This window comes from Musca domestica, unplaced genomic scaffold (assembly GCF_030504385.1).
Source record: "Musca domestica strain aabys unplaced genomic scaffold, Musca_domestica.polishedcontigs.V.1.1 38, whole genome shotgun sequence".
Classification (NCBI taxonomy): Eukaryota; Metazoa; Arthropoda; class Insecta; order Diptera; family Muscidae; genus Musca; species Musca domestica.
The window spans coordinates 3200178-3219611 of record NW_026712324.1 but is presented as its reverse complement, the minus strand read 5'-3'; the positions used below and the strand labels follow the sequence as shown (position 1 = coordinate 3219611).

At 34.5% G+C, this 19434-nt stretch overlaps 3 protein-coding genes across 3 annotated transcripts; 2 read left to right on the top strand and 1 right to left on the bottom strand.

The window, feature by feature from the left end:
* The first annotated feature begins 972 nt into the window (after positions 1 to 972).
* On the top strand, positions 973 to 2154 carry LOC101892273 (iron-sulfur cluster co-chaperone protein HscB). Its single transcript, XM_005182799.4, has 3 exons — positions 973 to 1385; positions 1446 to 1558; positions 1631 to 2154. The coding sequence occupies exons 1-3, from the start codon at positions 1098 to 1100 to the stop codon at positions 2016 to 2018; spliced, it is 789 nt and encodes a 262-aa protein (XP_005182856.1). The 5' UTR covers positions 973 to 1097; the 3' UTR covers positions 2019 to 2154.
* A 1812-nt stretch (positions 2155 to 3966) lies between these two features.
* Positions 3967 to 19106, top strand: LOC101892443 (gamma-glutamyl hydrolase). The gene is made up of 7 exons (XM_005182800.4): positions 3967 to 4172; positions 10549 to 10969; positions 13312 to 13362; positions 15808 to 16037; positions 16103 to 16209; positions 18295 to 18392; positions 18510 to 19106. The coding sequence occupies exons 2-7, from the start codon at positions 10668 to 10670 to the stop codon at positions 18865 to 18867; spliced, it is 1146 nt and encodes a 381-aa protein (XP_005182857.1). The 5' UTR covers positions 3967 to 4172; positions 10549 to 10667; the 3' UTR covers positions 18868 to 19106.
* LOC101893310 (putative uncharacterized protein DDB_G0286901) lies at positions 5420 to 6910 on the bottom strand. The gene has a single exon (XM_005182804.4). The coding sequence runs from the start codon at positions 6908 to 6910 to the stop codon at positions 5513 to 5515; it is 1398 nt and encodes a 465-aa protein (XP_005182861.1). The 3' UTR covers positions 5420 to 5512.
* Positions 19107 to 19434: the final 328 nt, after the last annotated feature.

Here is a 19434-nt window from a genome sequence, read left to right as displayed (position 1 = left end):
TTACGCTGTACCGCACATGGTACAAGACTACCTTACCTTAAGCCTACTTTACACCGACACCTTGATTTCGCGTTCCTAGCGTATACTCCATGGTAGAAGAATACACGTAGATGCATCAACGCTTAAGAACACTTTAAAATGTTTTGTCAAAAGTAAGTAGATTTTTATACGACACAAATCGGAGGTTTTTTAAAATGCATTTTCAACCATTTTTACTAGTAGACTCATCGACACAGCTGCTGGCACAATGAACTATCACACCATTTTTTGAAAATGAAAGTTTTGAATGAAAAATTAATCAAATTTGTAAAAATTGTTGAAATTCATACTATACGTCCTATAGACGTCGTATACGAAAACATATAAAATCTACTTATATTTGAAAAAAACCTTTTATAATTTTTGACATATCAATGTTTTAAAACACTACACTTGGTACAACTAAATCAAAATAACTTCATTTCAGATAATAATGCCCAGATCTGCATGAGATAATTTTAAAAAAAGCAAACATATGACTTCTTGGCGTTAGTTTGTGACATGGTAGAAGAATATAGGTAGATGCGTCGACACAGCTGCTGGGACAATGAACTGTCAAACCAATTTTGGAATTGAAAATGTTGAATGAAAGATTATTGAAATTTGCAAAAATTTTTGAAAAACTCGAATTATAATAGCCTTCGAATGACGTAGTATAAGAAAACATTCTACTTATATTTGTAAAAACTTTTGAATTTTCTTGACATATCAATGCTCCCAAGCGTTGATGCATCTACATGTATTCTTCTGCCATGGTTTGTGAGAAAAAGGAAGACCATCTCAATTCGCAACAATAAATCCTCTTAATGTAGTTAACCCAACAAAAGGTTCTAACGTAAACATGGCAATAATCTGTCGAAACATTACATGCCGAGAGAAGTGGAACGTTTTTAAATTTGTTTTCAATGCAGAAAAAAATCAGCTGCTCTTTGTTTTTATTATTTCCATTGTTGTTGTTTTCATTAGATAACAAAATCACGTCTGAGATAACAAATATTAACATTTCTCTAATTTTGGCCATAGTGGCAGTGATAACAATTAACTGATTTTGCATAAACATGAGAAGAGTTGCCAGGATTTGTTATGCAAATGCAAACAAGATAAATGGGCTAGGATATACATCCTGTCGCACTGTAGGCACTACTTCGGCTTTAGCAACATTACCAAGGCTCCAAGTGGAATGGGAACAATTGGGAGCTGCTCCTTACTTATCCACACAACAAAAACGTGGATATGTCCCAGACAATATGTCAACGGCCAGCAACTGCTGGAACTGCAAAAAGGACACCACGGACAGAATGTTATGTCAGCATTGTAAACATTTGCAAGATGTCAACACTGAAGTGGTAACTAAGAAACTATTCAAATGTATCTAACTTCTTATAAATTTCTTTCCGCCTTTCTAGAATTATTTTGAATTAATGGACTTTCCCCAAACATTTGCCTTGGAAGCTTCAATGTTGACAAAGCGTTTTCGACAACTTCAGTCATTGGTCCATCCAGATAAATTTACTAACAAGTATAATTACTATTATTTCCGATGAAGCGAATGGAATTATAATAATATGTTTATATTTATGTGTTTTTGCAGAACCTCACGTGAACAATCCAATTCAGCCGACTGGAGTTCTTTGATAAACAAAGCATACAAAACTCTATTGATACCTATAGAACGTGGCCAATATCTTTTAAAATTGCACGGTCGTCAAATTCCTCAGGACAATAGCGCTTTAGATAAAGAATTTCTAATGGAAATGATGGAACGCAACGAGGAGGTTGATGAGGCAAATACAAAGCAAGAACTGGAAGATATTCACGAGAGTTTAACGAAAGAACTAGAAGAAAAAGTAAAGCATTTGAGTAAACATTTCGCGGGCAATAATTTGGAAGAAGCAACTGCTGTAATGGTGGAAATGAAATATTTGCTGAGCATACAAAAAACGATTAAAAATAAATTGCAATCGCTGATGGGCAGTTGAGTTTTTAAATGGCTAAATATTAATGCTAGCAATTTTAAAAGATAACTATAATGTTAAATATATATGTATATTTAAATATGTATCTTTATATTTTATCCTATAACAAATTATAGTATAAACAACTTTATACGTTAAATTGTAAATTTGTCTTCTTCATGTATGTTATGCACGGCACATAAATGTACAATGGTATTGTGTATTAATAGGAGAACTGCATCGGATTTAATTTCCCAGCTTGGATTTTGTGTGTGTGTTTTTATCTCGATTATGTTCCACCTGATCATTGCATCATCACTTAAACAGGAAAATGTATGCAGGGATTCGGTCCTCTCTAAAACTCCTACATTTAAGATGGAAGTTATTGTTTGGCACTTCGAATCAGCCGATTGTGCAATTATTAATATTTTCGCAATAACAAGACAAATTATTTTTATTACTAAATAAGGAAATGGTACTGGTTGATCTTGATATTTGTGTCCAGATAGTTTAAAATTCTATCTTTCCATCTAGTTTCAAAATTCAATCTCGTGCCAACTGTTTACAATTCCATCTTTCCATTCAGATTCTAAATTCCATCTCATGTCAACTGTCGTGGCAAAGGCTTCTTGGAGACAGCGCATATCGTTAAGTCTAATCGACTCATATGTCAGTTGGCTAGGAGAAAAAATTGAGCATCTCTATCTCCCATGTCTGAAAAGCAGACGCTTAATCGTATCCGTCTTTTTTTCATCCCCAATCAGTCTTTAATAGCCAGGACCATTGCAATTAAATTTAAAAATTAGACTGGACACCTGCTTATTATGCAACTTAATATATTTAGCTCCAACTTACTAAGAGGTGAAAGATGACATGTTCTTCGTCTCGGGGTTTCTGGTTAGATAGAATTTTATCAAAACTATAAATGATAATTGTATCCATGGTACAATGAAGAGAAGGTAGGGCAAGTTTGAAAAAATTGCAAGTATAAAGGTCTACCTGTTTGGCTTGTAATGTCAGAATTAGTATCAAAACAATAACAAATCAAACAACTTGTTGCATTTATTTTGAATAAATAATTGAAAACCGCGATAACTGAATGAAAGGTCAACACTTCTTTTCAAAATCATGTACTATATATTTCTAAAGGATTATTTCGCTACAAAAAGTCTAGATTTTGTCGATGCATACGTTGAAATAAACGTATTGAAAACACACGAATTTGAATCTTTTCTGAACAATTTTTTTTATTGAAAAGAAAACACATACATAAACAAATAAATATGACATATTAAGCCAAGAAAATAAAAAAATTAGAATCATATGGTTTCATAGCCCTACCTTGATATCATTGTACCATGATTGTATCTAAAAGAAAAGAATTGTTGTTTCCTGCTTAACAACATAAAACATTTGCATATATATACATATATATATATATATATATATATATATATATATATATATATATATATATATATATATATATATATATATATATATATATATATATATATATATATATATATATATATATATATATATCAGAGTAATCAGCGATGAATCCATCGAGATATCATAATTAGAAGGTCGGTATTCATAATATTGGAAATCAGCATAGAAAGCTTGACCTTACATAGAAATAGAGCTGCCACAATGTCACAACCATTTCGATCATTTTTTTGCCATTTGCAATGTTAGTAGTTATCTCCTCCAAAGCTGTGGGTGAGCCATGAAACCATGTTATTTGAACTTCGACTCGAATTTTATTTGAAGCAAAAGCTTGTACCGCGATTTCAATATGAAAGATATTTCACCTCACTTTCGGCCCCCAACAAAATGTAACAACAAATTAGAATAGTCGCAGAGAAATCAGCTGTTTTTGACAACGTCAAATTTATACCCACTCTATCTCTCTCTTCCCTCCAAATTAATGGTTTTTGTTGTTATTCCACTACCATTATATTTGCATTGTACTTGCTGCAAAGCGTCTGTCTTGTTCTCGTTTCGTCGTCTCTGTAATCGGTGTTTCTATAAAGAGTTGTTCTGCCTTTTTCTTCGTTTCAATTCACGTGTAAGCCATCGGTTCCATTCAAAAGTACATTCCGTCGAGGGGGAATTTTTTAGTTTTAAGATAAACAATTCCGTTACATTTACAATTACGCGGGTGTTTTTCAAGTAAGTACCTCTGTTGTTGTTAGCCAGGTATTAGAAAAAAACAGTGTTAGAAGAAATTCAATTAAATACCAGTTAGTGGTGTGTTGTTTTGCTATGTGTGTCAGTTTTCAATGTCAGCTGTCGTTGCTGCCATTGCACTCTCCGTGTAAATGTTGTTTTTGTTTTGTGATAACAACACACACAAATTTGTGGGAGTCTTAAGAAATTTGTTTGTGTAGTGCATGAAGCGCTTTTGAAGTGATAATTAAAATCTTATGAAGTGTTAAATCAAAAATAAATTTCTACCCAAATAGTTGAACCATAAACTAGAAGAGTTAAAAACTGGTTAAAAATCTAAAGATAATTAAAGAAATATTTACATCTGTGCCCTTATCAGCTGAGTGAATTATTTGTAATTTACACAGCGTATTACTGGCTTTTCTGAATGCAAGAAGGGCTAGGTTTTTTTTAAACCGTTACACTTATGGGTTTGAAATTGATACCTGCTGATATCTGAAATAGATAAATTCATTATATATGAAATGTTAAAAGTTTTTCTGAAAGCAAAGAAATATAAGAAATATAAATGCTTGTGAAATAAGGAAAGATATGTTGTTGTTAAACCATCCACCATACAAAGAGTTTACATAAAGTTTGTCATTCTGTTTCTAACTCCTCGAAAGAGCTATCACAGACCCTAAGTATTTATATTGCTGGTCTGTAGCGTTGTAGGGTATAACATGGTCGGTCCCGCACGACTATAGCCTTTGCTTACTTGTTATATTATATATATTAAAAAACTTTATGGGTTTTGTCGTACAGGAATACATTTTATACACTTTATCTAGTGGTGATATAAATATTGAAATTTGTAGAAGGTATAAAAAGGCGTAGTTACTAATGAGTTATTCAGAAGAAATCCTGGAAAGATTTTTTAAATCTTTAATTATGTATCAGTCGTTTACTAACTTTTTATTTTACATTTTCATAGAACAAGAATCTAGCCGCAATTGTGACGTCAATTTCCCTATAGGACAGCACATATAATCAACTATGTATCTCATATTAGCAACAACGACTTACCTTAAAGTATTGCTTTGCTTTCAATAACTTGGAAACAAATCCTAAAAGACCTCCCCCGTGACCAATAGAGTTCTGCGCTCCAAAGTTGGTTTTTCAAAAAATGCAATTATTTATTATGCCATTTAACGAAATGTGCTAATTTTACAAAAAAACATTTTTGTTGTAGTTATACATTAGTGGTGGATTATAACTCGATTGGAATAAACGTGTGTTGGATCTTGGGCTTAATACTGTCACAACAGATAACAACGGAGAAATATCAATGCAAACTATGCGCCTTAGGCATGTGGCGACTTTAGACGTTGAGTTATATAGGTGAAACTTTTCGATAGTGGTATGGCAATTGAATCACTGGCGCCATGATCCCCCAGGCGTATAGATTCCAACTGGGGCAAAGTATTCAAAACTGTTGGGGGTGGTATAACAACAGTATAGTGGGTATCTGGGGTGTCCACAGTATAGTAGGTTGTATCGATGTTTGCGGTGTTGGGCAACTGCAGAGGTTCATCCAGGGCAAGGGTGTGAAGGACGCCATTATCCAAACCATTGCTGAGGCCAAGATTTCCGTTAAGCAAAGTATGTCCATTTGAATTGAGATTTAGGGTTTGCAAATTTCCGTTGCCATTGGATAGATTTCCCTTGCCATTAAGTTTTCCATTGATGGAATTGCCATTTGTTTTGCCGTTTCCATTGCTATGCCCGTTTCCATTGCTATGACCATTTCCATTGCTATGACCATTTCCATTTGTTTTGCCATTTCCATTAATGTGACCATTTCCATTACCATTTCCACTGCTATGATGACCGTTTCCATTGCCATGACCATTTCCATTGCTATGAACATTTCCGTTTCCGTTTCCATTGCTATTGCCACGTCCATTTCCATTGCTATGACCATTTCCATTGCCATTTTCTTTTCCATTACCGCTGGCCTTGCCATTTCGTCCATTTCCATTATCCTCGCCACCATTTCTCAATTCCGAACTGGATGCTCCTGAACCCAAGGCATGAGCCTCAGCCTTGGCGGTTAAAATATATGTTGTTATCAATTGCTGTTGTTGCTGATGTCCAATTTCTTGACCAACTCTTTCCAATTCCGAAGAAGAAGCCGAGGAGGCGGAAGAACGTCTTGGTGTCAATAGCTGTTTTCGGGATTTTTGCTTGTTGAGTAACATTTCGCGGGTGTTCTGCTGCAGCTCATCCAATTGTAAGCCATTTAGCTCGTTTTCAGACGAGCCATTTCCATTGGACTCTTCAGTATCAGGGGCCAATGCAGCCATTAAAGCTGCTTCCCGATAAGCCTCAAAATGGGCCTGTCTTGCCTGTTCAACTTCGGGAGTATCGGTGACTGGCTCTGGGGCCCGATTAAGATCTATAATATTCTCCATAGTGCTGGTTTCCAATACTCCACCATTGTTGCCATTTGAAGCTAATTCCTGTTGTTGCTGCTGCTGCTGTTGTTGTTGTAGACCATTTGCTTCACCACCCTGCATCAGTTGTTCGCCAGCTGGCATATTATCGCCATTATGTATTATTGTATAAAATCCATTTGGATGCTGTTCAATTCCATGTCCTGTCTGGGCCAAATCACCATTTAAAGTGATCAAATGTGATGGAAAATGATTGCGCGATGCGGTCACTATTGTGATGATAACACAAACAATTATGATTTTCATGATTTTCTTTAGATTATCCTCCGTTCTTTGTGATATCCCAGATGCTGTGGCTCTATGCAAAGTTAGAATGTTTTTGATGTTGAATTGTCTGGGGCAGCTGCATTTTATAGTCAGCCCCAGTGGTTCTCAAAAATGTAACATATTTTCTTACAAATGGCCCAGAATTGTCTCTCAAGTGTGGCCAGTAGTGAGTGACCAGTTTTGATGGCAGCTCCCAAAAAAAAAGACGACTTCTTGCTTGACCTCGAGACTGGCGCCTGCCCTTCTGTATTACTGTCAAATTGGTAAGTGATATCAAAAGCCTACCATCCAGTCAGTGGTACAAGCAACCAACGACATGTTGACGGTGTCTGTATTGTACTTCATGGTCTACGTGGTGTCATCGCAATGAAGGTGAGAAAATCTTCTATGGTCGCCCAGTTTAAGATATTTTATTACCTCTTGTTGTGATTTTCAAAGTATGTCAATAATAATAATGAAAAGTCTTTGTATCAAATACCGGTTTTTGCTAAGTGAGAAGATAGATTTATCGAATTTTTTTAAAAGATGTCTTACTTGTTAACTTGACGTGGCCTATTTAAAGTTTGGTAGGAGCTATTTAAAAGCAGAAGTAGGATTGATATTCAATAAAATTTACTCAGTAAATTATTCTGAGAGAAATTCCTATCTCATGTACAATTATTGCAAAGGGTTATCGTACGTTTAGTAAATCCAGCAAAGAAAAAGCTGTTTTACAAAATCTTTTTTACTCCATATCAGTTAACAATTGTTTCCAAATGTTACTGGACGTTGTATGTTGCCTCAAGTCCTTTAAAAGAGAGCAAATATGAAAGGAAAGAAATTAAAACACCGTAATATTAGAATTTTACCGAAGTAGTCGTGGACGGTATATTTTTATTTATAATTGTTACAGAAATAATATAATTATATTTTTTGCAGGTTTGCTTTCTTCTCGTGAACTAACGAGGGGGTGATTTTAACGAATTAAAAGGCTAAGATGTCGCAGAGCCGCGCTTAAAAAGCCTATTCGTTACATTTTCTTACTGCGTTTGTCTAAGAAGTAAGCAAAAACGAACAAAAAGGGTAGGGGATTTTAAACGAAAGGATGAAAAAATCCCAGGGAAAATTATAAATCAAATAAATGAAAATCATGTAGAGGAAAGAAAGTTTAGCATTAGAATCCCAAACTCTGTACTGATTTTAACCTACAAACCAAATAATATCAAGTCCAGTTGGACCAGGCGGACAGCATAACAAAATGTTTGGAAGTGTTTGCAACAAATTCGGAAAAAGTGCTATGGATCTTCCTATCTTGCCGAGCTGAGTCGATCTATCTATGATGGATATCCGTCCGTCCGTCCATCTGTACATGTTAATTTGTAATCAAGCTACAGGTCGCCACTATGGCCCGATCCTCATGAAATTGAAAATGCAGGTGGGGTTAGGATTAGAATAGAAGCCTATTATTTTAGGAGATGATCGCAAAATGTTAAGGGGTTGAAATGGGCCAAAAACAGAAAATTGTCCTGATTTTATTGTTGCTCTATAGACCAATCGACGCGAAATTTTGCATGGAGTTAGAGTTTAGGGCTGGGCAGAAGCCTATCAATTTGGACGGTCATCAATATTTAGCCGGTAAAATAAACCTTAACTTTTATGTGAAAAAAATACGAAAATTTCCAACAAAACGCGAATATTTTTAATCCCGGCGAAATCAAAAATACATTAAAAGGTCACTTCTGACTATTGCAGTGATGCTGATAACCAAAATATCGGCTATGCATAAAGCATAATAGTTACAATCTATATGTAAAATAAATTGATTTTAGTTGCTCCGCTTATAAGGATAAAATCTGAGAAAATCGCTTAAAATTTTGAAAATTTGAAGAAAAATTTGCAATTATAGTCCGATTCTTAGGAAAGTAGGGTCAGGGTCAGTAGGAAACCCTATTGTTATGGAGATATAGGCTTCAATAAACCAAAAAAGAAATAGAAAATTTACTGATTTTGCAGTCGCCCTACAGGTCGGTCTACAGGCGTTTGTATGACCATTGGTTTATATTTAGCTGTAAAATAGAGCACAACTTTTGGAAGTGTAAACTTTCTTTTAGTTCTACTTTGATAATCTGCTGGATTTTTGCTGTAAGTATTTTTATACCCTCCACCATAGTATGGAGGGTATATTAAATTTTTCATTCCGTGTGTAACACCTCAAAGTATACATTTTAGAACCCACAAAGTATATATTCTATGCCGATTTAGCGATGCCCGTCCGTCTTTCCATCTCTAGCTTCCGAAGGAAATGAAGTAGGTTGATAAAATTTTACTCAAATATATGTTATGTCCGCAGGACTTTTGGTATTGAAAATGGGCCATGTAGGTCCAAGTTTTGGTATTTTGAAGGTTTTAGCGACATTATTCACCGGAATTGTTTCAAATTTGGTATTTGAAGTTCGTAATGGATACTACAGCCTATGACAGGAGATTGTCTGTGCAGGTCCACGTCTTTGTATAGCTTCCATATAACGGTACCTTCCGATATTCGGTATTTTTCTGATTTTTACGATATTATTTGCCGGAATTGTTTCAAATGTGGTATTTGAAGTTCGTAATGGATACCAAAGCCAAAGGCAGAAAATTATCCGAGCAGGTCCACGTTTTCATATAGCCCCCATATAATGGTACCTCCTGATATTCGGTAGTTTGAAGATTTTAACGACATTATTCACCGGAATTGTTTCAAATTTGGTATTTGAAGTTCGTAATGGATACTACAGCCTATGACAGAAAATTGTCTGTGCAGGTCCACGTCTTCGCATAAAACCTATTAAAACGGCTACAGATTTAAGATTTTAACAGAAATTTTAACGGATTTTATTTTTTTGAAAATAGCCAAATCCGTTCCAAATGGTGGAGGGTATTTAAAGTCCGGCCGGGCTGAACTTACTGTTTTTTTACTTGTTTGTGTTGTGCAGTGTAATAAAGCTTCGTCTGTGCCTTTCATTTCGTTAGAAATAATTTTAATAGGTTCCGGAACCGAGAAGAATTTTCAGAAATATTTTCGATAGTCATTTCAAATTTTTGTGGAAGTTGTATGTAGAATATTCTCTAGTTTCATAAGAGCATGCATTTTTCGCCATCTACTTTATCAGTTCTGCAGGAATCTCATCAGATCTACAGCTATTTTATCTTTCAATGTATTAACTGATGTTTTATTCTTTCCAATATAAATTTCAGAATACGCCTCATTATTATTATTTTTTTTCAATAATTTCGAATTGCTGTGATAATCCATATTGTATATTTGCGAATGGTACTTTACCGGCAAATCACAACAACTACAACAAAAGAGTACAATAAGCTATTGGAACGCACAATGACGTTTTAGCAAAACAAGAATAAATGCAAAATTTTAAATGCTTCGAACACACACATCCAGGCAAACACATTTTCATACAACATTTTTTTAAATGAAAACAAATAATTTGATTCATTGACCAGCGTGCGGAGTAATTTAAGAATTTTTAGTTGTGCATTTTCATTTCAAAGCTCTTCACTGTTTAGCCCGTGCTGGATCGTCTGGTATATGTTATCTGCTTTTTCGATTGCTGTGTTTTTGTTTGTATTGTATTTTTCAGCGTGCTGTTGAAGCGTTAAGCAAAACATTTTCGTTTTGTTTTGGCTTTAGTAGTTGTTTAGTTTGCCACCTGACCACACAATTTTCCGCTAAGTGATCGTGACGACGACGTTAATAGCCATGGACAACTGCAGCAGATCGCTTACGATGGCTACGTGCTGTTTGGGACTTTTCTTGGCATGCGTAACCCTACAGCCGACCCTAGCCAGTGGTCGTTTAATTAAATACACAAACCGGGATATTAATGACAGTCCTTTGGTCAATTTGGACAATGAGAATCCTACACCGATTGTTGGTATCCTGTCGCAGGAGGTGTCGCAATTTGTTCTACGCAAATATCCAAATAGTACATTTTCCAGTTATATAGCGGCATCCTATGTGAAATTTGTTGAGGGAGCTGGGGGTCGTGTTGTGCCCATATGGTAAGTAGCGAAGAAAAAGAATTAAAAAATAAAAAAGTAAAGAAAAAATATATATAAAAAGCGTGCTTATAGTTAATTATAATACGATCGATTCCATATAAGAGCAATTTATTTATTTAGGCAAATTTTGGTGAATTATAAAAATTTGGTGAATTATAAAATGCAGCAGGTGTGCCTTAGTATAGAGTACTTCACTCCACACACTCAACCAGAACCATTGATCAAAGAGTTACAAAATATACAGTTCTTGAAATTTGTAATCAGAGAGTAACACAATTGGAAGAACAAAAAGTCTGACTCTATACCCGGCCATGATAAAAAAAATGCTTTATGGGTGAATTTTTATGGCCGGGTAAATCAAAATAATACCTCTTGTTAGAAACCTCCACATCGAATGAACAAAGGACGAACAGGGCCATAACTGTGGACTTTGAAATTATATTTTGAAAACAAATAGGGCAATAATTAATTACCTTCGATTTTTTAATGATTTTTCATGAGTTGATGAATTTTCCAGGGAGCAATATAGTAATAATGGATTTTTAAAATAAATTTTTAAGCATCATCAGAACAATAATAGAGGGTTATTTTAAAATAATTTTCCAAATTCTCTCAGAACCATAATTGTGGATTTATTTTCCAATAATATTCAGAACTGTAATGATCGCCGTCCCAAGGATTTTTCAAAATGGACTTTTAGATCTTTATTCGATTTTTAAGAAAGGGTTATATTTTTAATTTTTTAAAAATATTTTCTCAGGAGTATGTATTTGGCTTTTATTAGTGATTTTTATATTTTTTGTTTTTGAAACTTATAATCCTGGATTTTCGTGGAATATATTCCCAATCACATTAAGACCTGTATTTCGTGGAACTTTTAAAAAATATTTTACAGAGGATTTATAGAACTATAATCGTGGATATTAAAAAAAATCAAAGGATTTTAAGACCTATAACCCTGCATTTTTTAGAAAATTTTTTTTCACACCTATATTCGAGGAATTTTCACAAATATTTGTCAAAGCAATTTCAGATTTATAATCGTGGATTCTTTAAGCATGATTTCCTAAGGACTTGACCTAAGACCCATATTGATGGATTCTTAATGAATATTTTCCAAGGAATCTGAGACCTATAAAAGTAAGAGATGTTTATGGACAGAAGGTGTACATTAGGTATTAAGGTTTTTTATGGCCTTTCCAATTGCTCAGTGGATTCAAACCACCCCTTGCGAAAATACGACAAAAATATAATTTATATTAACTTATACTTCTCCTAACCTGCATCCATTTTGCATTTATGCACAAGCGACTGTACTTACTTTAAAGAAATGAATAAAAACAAGAAACCAGAATGACTTGTGGTTTGGAAGCAACAAAACGAAAAACAACTGCATTATAAAAGAAGCTACAAATTATTCGACACGATTTCGAAGTGCAAACAAAAAAATTGCCACTTGTTGCGTTTAGATAATGGTTCCCGATACCGGACTTGATTTTTAATTTTGTAACAAAAGATTTTTGAATTAAAAAAAAAACTTTCCATTACCTATGAGAATTTTATTGAATAATACTACACAGTTGAAATTTGTTTTCAATTTTAAGTCTAATTATTGAAGCGAGTTTGAAACTATTTTACACTGGACAACGTAAAAAAAAATTAATGAAAAAATTTCTATGTGTCTTCTACTTTAAAATTGAGAGTAGGTCATATAAATTGAGAGTAAGTCATAATTTTCTAGCAGAGAGACCATCTGCAGATCATCTAAATTAGTTGCCAAGTGTAACAATAACTCATAACCATTTCAAAATAATGCCACAACAAAATTCACTTAAGATGCTTGCAATTTCGAGTACAAAAAAAAAAAAAAAAAAAAACAGATTAACGATTTCATTTTTAATTCTTTGACGTAATGTCTCAATTAAAATTAGATTCCGGATAGACCAGACGTAACACTTGAAGTAGTTGGTGTAAAAACTGAGGCCGTTGGCAAATAAATTATTAATTTTTTGTTGTTGTAAATGTTGTTAAGTGAATATCGAAATAAATGTTTTATTATACTTGTGTCTGTGTTTTATGTTATCACGATTACCCGTCTGCCTCTTTCTCTTTGAAGAGATATAGCCGACTTGAAAACAGTTATCAATGTCGTAAACATTATTTAAATCCCCAACTGATATTGATATAGTGAGAATGAATTTATGTTATGGTTATCTTTTTCCAAACTTGAGCTACTTGAGATAACTCAAGGAAAGTGATGTTTTGGTTTTGTCATAACCCAGCAAACATTTTTTGGTTCATAAAAAGTGTAAAATAAATTAATATATTTTCTTTTTTTTTAGGATTGGTAAACCCAGAGAATACTATGAAGATATTCTGTCGAAGATTAATGGGTAAGTTCTCGAATTTTTTTTTAATTAAATAATATTAAATAATAAGTTAAATTTATCTGGGCCGAACTTATTATACCCTTTAAAATTTAGAAATTGCAGAATTCAAGGGGTATGCGTCACTTTTGTTATAAGGAACATCTTATGCAAATTTCGAACAATTTTGTAAAAATGTTGGCTACAATCATCAAAATACAGAATATCGGAAGGATAGAAAAACCTTGACTCATTTAGAGATTGTTCTATATAAGCAGAAGAACACATCTCGGAATCCAAATACTTACTCCTATGGTACAATAAAAGGGTAAGGTAGAGCTAACAGCTGATTACAATTTTTTTCTAAGTGTGCCCGACTTCTGCCAATTTTGTGTATGTATTAATTGTTTTGAAAAATGAAAAAAAAATATTTTCAAAACCAATGATTGGATTGGATTTTGAGAGAAAATCCAGACATTTTATTAATTTTTCGCGCTATTTAATTAATTTAATTCATTTTAAAAATTAGGAAAAATATAAAAAAAAATTAAAACAATGATTTTGAATGAGTCTGACAGGAAGCGGGTATAGCCTCAGGGCTGTATTTTTGTAGATTTACGAAGCTGTTCTACCTCCTTATTGTACCATGCTTACTCCCAAGTATTTCACTTAGAAAATCAGTCAAAGTACAAACTAATCGGGAAGTATATTTATATTGGAGCTATATGAAAACGTGGACTTTTGTAGACACTATTCTGTCACTTGAGGTAGAAACCGTTACAAACTCAAAATAGCGAGTTTAAAAATATTCCGCTAGAAAATGTAGCTAAAATCGTCAAAACTTCAAATATCGGGAGGTAATAATATATCGGGACTATACGAAAATGTGGACTTGTATAGACAATGTTCAGCTACAGGGAATAGACTTCATTTTGAACTATAAATTCCAAATTTTAATCTATTCCGCTAGTAACTGAGGCTAAACTCATCAAAATATCGAATATTGGAAGGTAGAATTACGTAAAAGTGGATCTATATAGAACAAGTAAACAAGAAGTAAGTTCGGCCGGCCGAATTTTAAATACCGTCCACCATTCGAAACGAATTTGGAATTAAAAAAAAATAAAATCCGTTACAAATTCTGTTTAAATCTTAAAAATGCCGAATATAACCATTATATTGGTGTTTATACGAAGACGTGGACCTGCATAGGCTACTCATAAGCCATTATAATATTCAAATACGAAACTTGAAAATTCGGGGAATAATATAGCTAATATCATCCAAATACCGAATATGGGGAGGTACCGTTATATCGGGGCTATACGAAGACCTGGACCTGCATATACAATTTTGTCATCTGCATGCGCAATTTTCTGTCACTTACTGTAGTACCCATTACCATTAATTCTTAATACGAAACTTGAAACAACTCCGGTAAATAATGTCTCTAAAATCGTTGAAATATTGAATATTGGGAGGAACCGTTATATGGAGGCTACACAAAGACGTGGGTCTGCATACGCAATTTTTTGTCATATGCTGCAGTAGCCATTACCAACTCTAAATACGAAATTTGAAACGATTGCGGTGAATAATATCCTTAAAATCGTCAAAATGTCGAATATCGGGGGTACGGTTGTGTGTGGGCTATACGATATCGTGGGCCTATATAGACATTTCTCTTCCAGTGCTTAGAAAGAGGTTCTATTATGGATTTTTAAACAATTCCATTGAAAAATGTAGCTAAAATCATTAAAATACCGAATGTCGGGAGTTACAGTTATTTGAAGGACATACGATATCGGGAACCTATCTGGACAATGCTCTCCCAGGGGGTAAAGTACTCAAAAGGAACTCCTTTTGTGGATTTTCAGACATAATGTGGGGGCTATAAGGACCTCCATACTATGTATGATAGAGGGTATACAAAGTTCTTCCACAGAAGGAAGAACCCATTACAAACTCTGAATACCAAATTTAAAAGTATATCGTTAGAAAGTTTGACTAAAATCGTCGAAATTCCGAATATCGGGGGGTACATTTATATAGGGGCTATACGAAAACGTGGGCCTATGTCGACAATATTGGGTCACATGAGTTCTACCCAATTGCAAACACTAAATACCTAATTTTAAACTATTTCGTTAGAGAGTGTGTCTAAAACCGTCGAAATACCGAATACCGGTGGTACCATTATATGGGGGCTATACGATATCGTGGACCGATATAGTCCATCTTCGAACTTGACCTGTCTTCAGACAAAAGACCTATCAGTGCAAAATTGTAGTTTCATATCTCTATTCGTTTCGACTCTAGCTTGATTACAACAGACGGACGGACGGACGGCAAGTATAAATCGTCATAGATTTTATCTTGATCCACGATAGAAAACATTTTTTTTAGGAAAATGTATAATCTATTTACATTTAAAAATATATTTAAAAATTCCATTCTTTCTATTTCTTATAGAGTCCTTTTGCCTGGCGGTGCTACCTATTTTAACCAATCGAATGGTTATGCCGATGCTGGTCGACACATCTATGAGATTGCCATGAAAATCAACGATGGGGGTACATATTTTCCCGTGTGGGGTACATGCTTGGGTTTTGAGCTATTGGTTTATCTATCGGCCAATGGTACGGAGCCGCGTACCTATTGTTCATCGTCTGCCCAACCATTGCCATTGGAGTTTAAGGAAGGTTTGTAAAATGTTAAAAAATATATATAAACATGTATAAATAAATTGTTTTCTTTTGGTTTTTAGATTTCAAAGATTCCCGAATGTTCCGAAATGCCAGCTCAGATGTTATAGAGATTTTGAAGAGCTATCCGGTCACAGCTAACTTTCATATGTACTGTTTCACCGAAGAAGTAAGTCACTCTCACTAAACCAATTGTTTTTTTCCCACAGAGTTTGAATTTATGTGTACCAAAAGAAAGGCTCTTAAAAAGGGTTTTTTGAAAGTGTGAGAAAAAATTCAAGTTTTCCTTATATACCTCCAGTCAATTTGTATCAAACATAACATTTACAAATTATATTCTGGGCTAATACAGGGTGAGATAAAAAAAACTGCAACAAAGGCAAACGCCATAATTTTTATTTTTTGTATAATTTTTAAAAATTTCGGAAATATTTTCAAATTTTAGAACAATTTTATATTTGTTCGAATTGATCACCTTTGACACGAATTATGACCTTCAAATGGCCAATGAAACCGTCATACGCTGCCCGAATATTGCTCTGCGGTATTTTGGCCCATTCCCGGCGAAGTGTTGGCTTGAGGTGATCGACATTTTGGTATTTTTCAGTGCATAGCTTGCTTTCCAAAATACTCCAGACACAAAAGTTCAACGGATTGGTATCCGGAGATTTTGGTGTCCATTGTGCGCTGGAAATGAAGCAAGGAATCTAATTTTGTAACCATCCTTGGGTGGCGCGTGCTGAGTGCGAGTCCTGTTGGAATGTCCAAGGTCTGCGGCCAAAATGTTTGCGTGCCCAAGGCTTTAATACACCCTACAGAATATTTTCGCGATAATATTTGTCATTTATTCTGATGCCACGGTCGATTAATACAAGCGCAGATCCACCATCGGCTGTTTGGCGGCCCAAACCATCACCATGGCCGGCGCTTGAGTTCTGGTGGCCAACCGAAGGTGCACATTTTCAGTCGACCTCTTTGGCAAGTAAACACGACCATTTTGCTTGTTTACGAACTGCTGGACAAAGAATGTTTTCTAATCGGAGAAAACCAAATTCGGCAGTTCACCACTCTCGGCCAAGCGAAGCAACTCTTTAACTCTTTTGAGTCTATTTTCTTTCTATTGCGTTGTAAGTTCTTGCACTTTTTGGAATTTCAATGACTTTATCCCGATCTCATTTTCAATATTTGCTGAATGGAATATTGCGATATGTTCTGCTCACGAGCCATTTTCGGCCACTGCGACGCGGGTTTCGATCACAAAAGATTTATTCACATTTAAATGCTGGGGTGCTCTAACGAAAGCCACTTGTGGTTTTCCAGCCAAATATAAAGAAATCACACTATCACGCTTGAATTCCATTACGAATAACTTTTTTTCTTGAAAATTCTCACCAAAATGCTTTTGTATACTTGTAAACAATATAATGAGCTGTCACTGGAATTATTTTAAGAGCTATCGGACGAATGGTTTGAAAATTACAGCAGTCTGGATTTTGTTACTGTTTTTTCATATCTCTATGCAAGTAATACAATGAATGCGATAGAAGAATACCAATTCCAATTAATTCAAATTTGAAAATTGTAAAAAATGCTTGTAGAATTGGTGTTCTTCTTTCGATATACATAAACAGACTGCAAGTAAATGTTTGCATTAGAGCTTTTTGCCGGGTTATTCTATTTTATGAAGATCTATTTGAGGTATATGCAATGGAATTGACAATTAAAATCGACAGGTTTCTCTAAATCCATTACAACGTAAATGTATTATAAGTCTTTCATAAAGACCCAGTTTAGAAGCCAAATGTTGTAATGGGGATAACACGTAATCGAGAATTATGTCTGCTTATTCATTTTATGTTCCACATAAGTGTACTCACTTCTCTCATATTTATCTTACATTTACAAAATCACTAATACCAATTTCCCAGCCCTTGAGAAATCTACCTTGACAGTGCCAACATCATATTCCATGGAAGTATTTTAATGTACCGATATCTCTTCCACCCCTGAGAGCTGAGAGAGGAGTAATACCCAAAATGGAGTTGTTCATTTTATATTGCTTACAATTCAATTATTGCCAAGCAAAAAAAAAAAAAAAAACTGAACGCCATTAGAATAAAATTTCGTGTCATACGAATATGTGTTTCGCTTTCAATTCATTTTTGCTTTGCTTCTTTCTTGTCTTATACATTTTTAATCTAAATTACATTACAGTTCCATTAATAAACCATGTCTTTCGTTCTTTTCCCTGTAGACATTTGCCACTATGAAATTGGATAGTATGTGGAAGGTGATGAGTCTTAATCACGACTGGGATGGCAGTGAATTTATATCCACCATTGAGCATAAAAAGTAAGCACAAGCCTAAAAGTATGCTAATCAATTATTAAAGCAATTTTCGATTTGTTGCATAAATTCTCATTTCCTTGTATCGCTCTTCCTTATTTTCTTTTTTTTTTGGCTTGGCAGATATCCATTTTATGGCGTACAATTTCATCCCGAAAAAAATCTTTACGAATTTGTACCAAATCGTAACATAACCCACACTACCCTTGCCATAAGAACCTCGCAATATTTTGCCGATTTTTTTGTGGGCGAAACACGCCGTAATCGTCAATATTTCCCCAACGAAACCGAGGAAATGGAAGCGCTAATCTATAATTATTCACCCAAATACACGGGAGCTATTGGTTCATCGTTTATGCAGCAATACCTGTTCGATGAAAAGACCATTGGGGATGGTAAGGGCGATGGTGCGGAACGAGCAAGTGCCTCATTGCTGCTAAGTTTGATTAGCGTGTTTGTAATTTACCGTTTTTGGTTATGATTTAAAAGAAGCGCGGTCGACAGAGGTAACGCAAATAACACGAAGAAAACGTGTTAAACGTGCCTAAGCGATAAATTCCGGTGCTATGTAATACTATAGCATACCAATCATGTAATTATTGAGATTATTTGCATTTCATTGTTATTTTTATATAAGTAGCGGCTAAAATAAATGTAAAAGTAATTTGAATCGATCTAAGATAAAATGGAAATAGAACAATGTATTTCAAAGGTATTATACATTTTTGAGGTTTTTTTTTGTTGGGGTAAGGCTATGGGGAATGATTTCTGTAGACAGAAGCACTCTACGGGCAGAAGGCCTTTTAATGGTATTCTACGGATAGAACCCCTTTACAGGGAGTATTCCATTGTAGGAAAGATCGTTGAGGTTTCGTTCAAAGCCAAATGATTTTGATGGTTCTTTTGCAGAGAGAAGAAGAAAATATCTTTTTAAAGGTCATATGCCGAGGGAAAGCTTTTATAAAAGAAAAAAATGTCCAATGATAAATTTTATGAAGAAACCATTTGTCATTCTTTTTTCTTAGATCCAAAATCCAGTCCCTGGTAG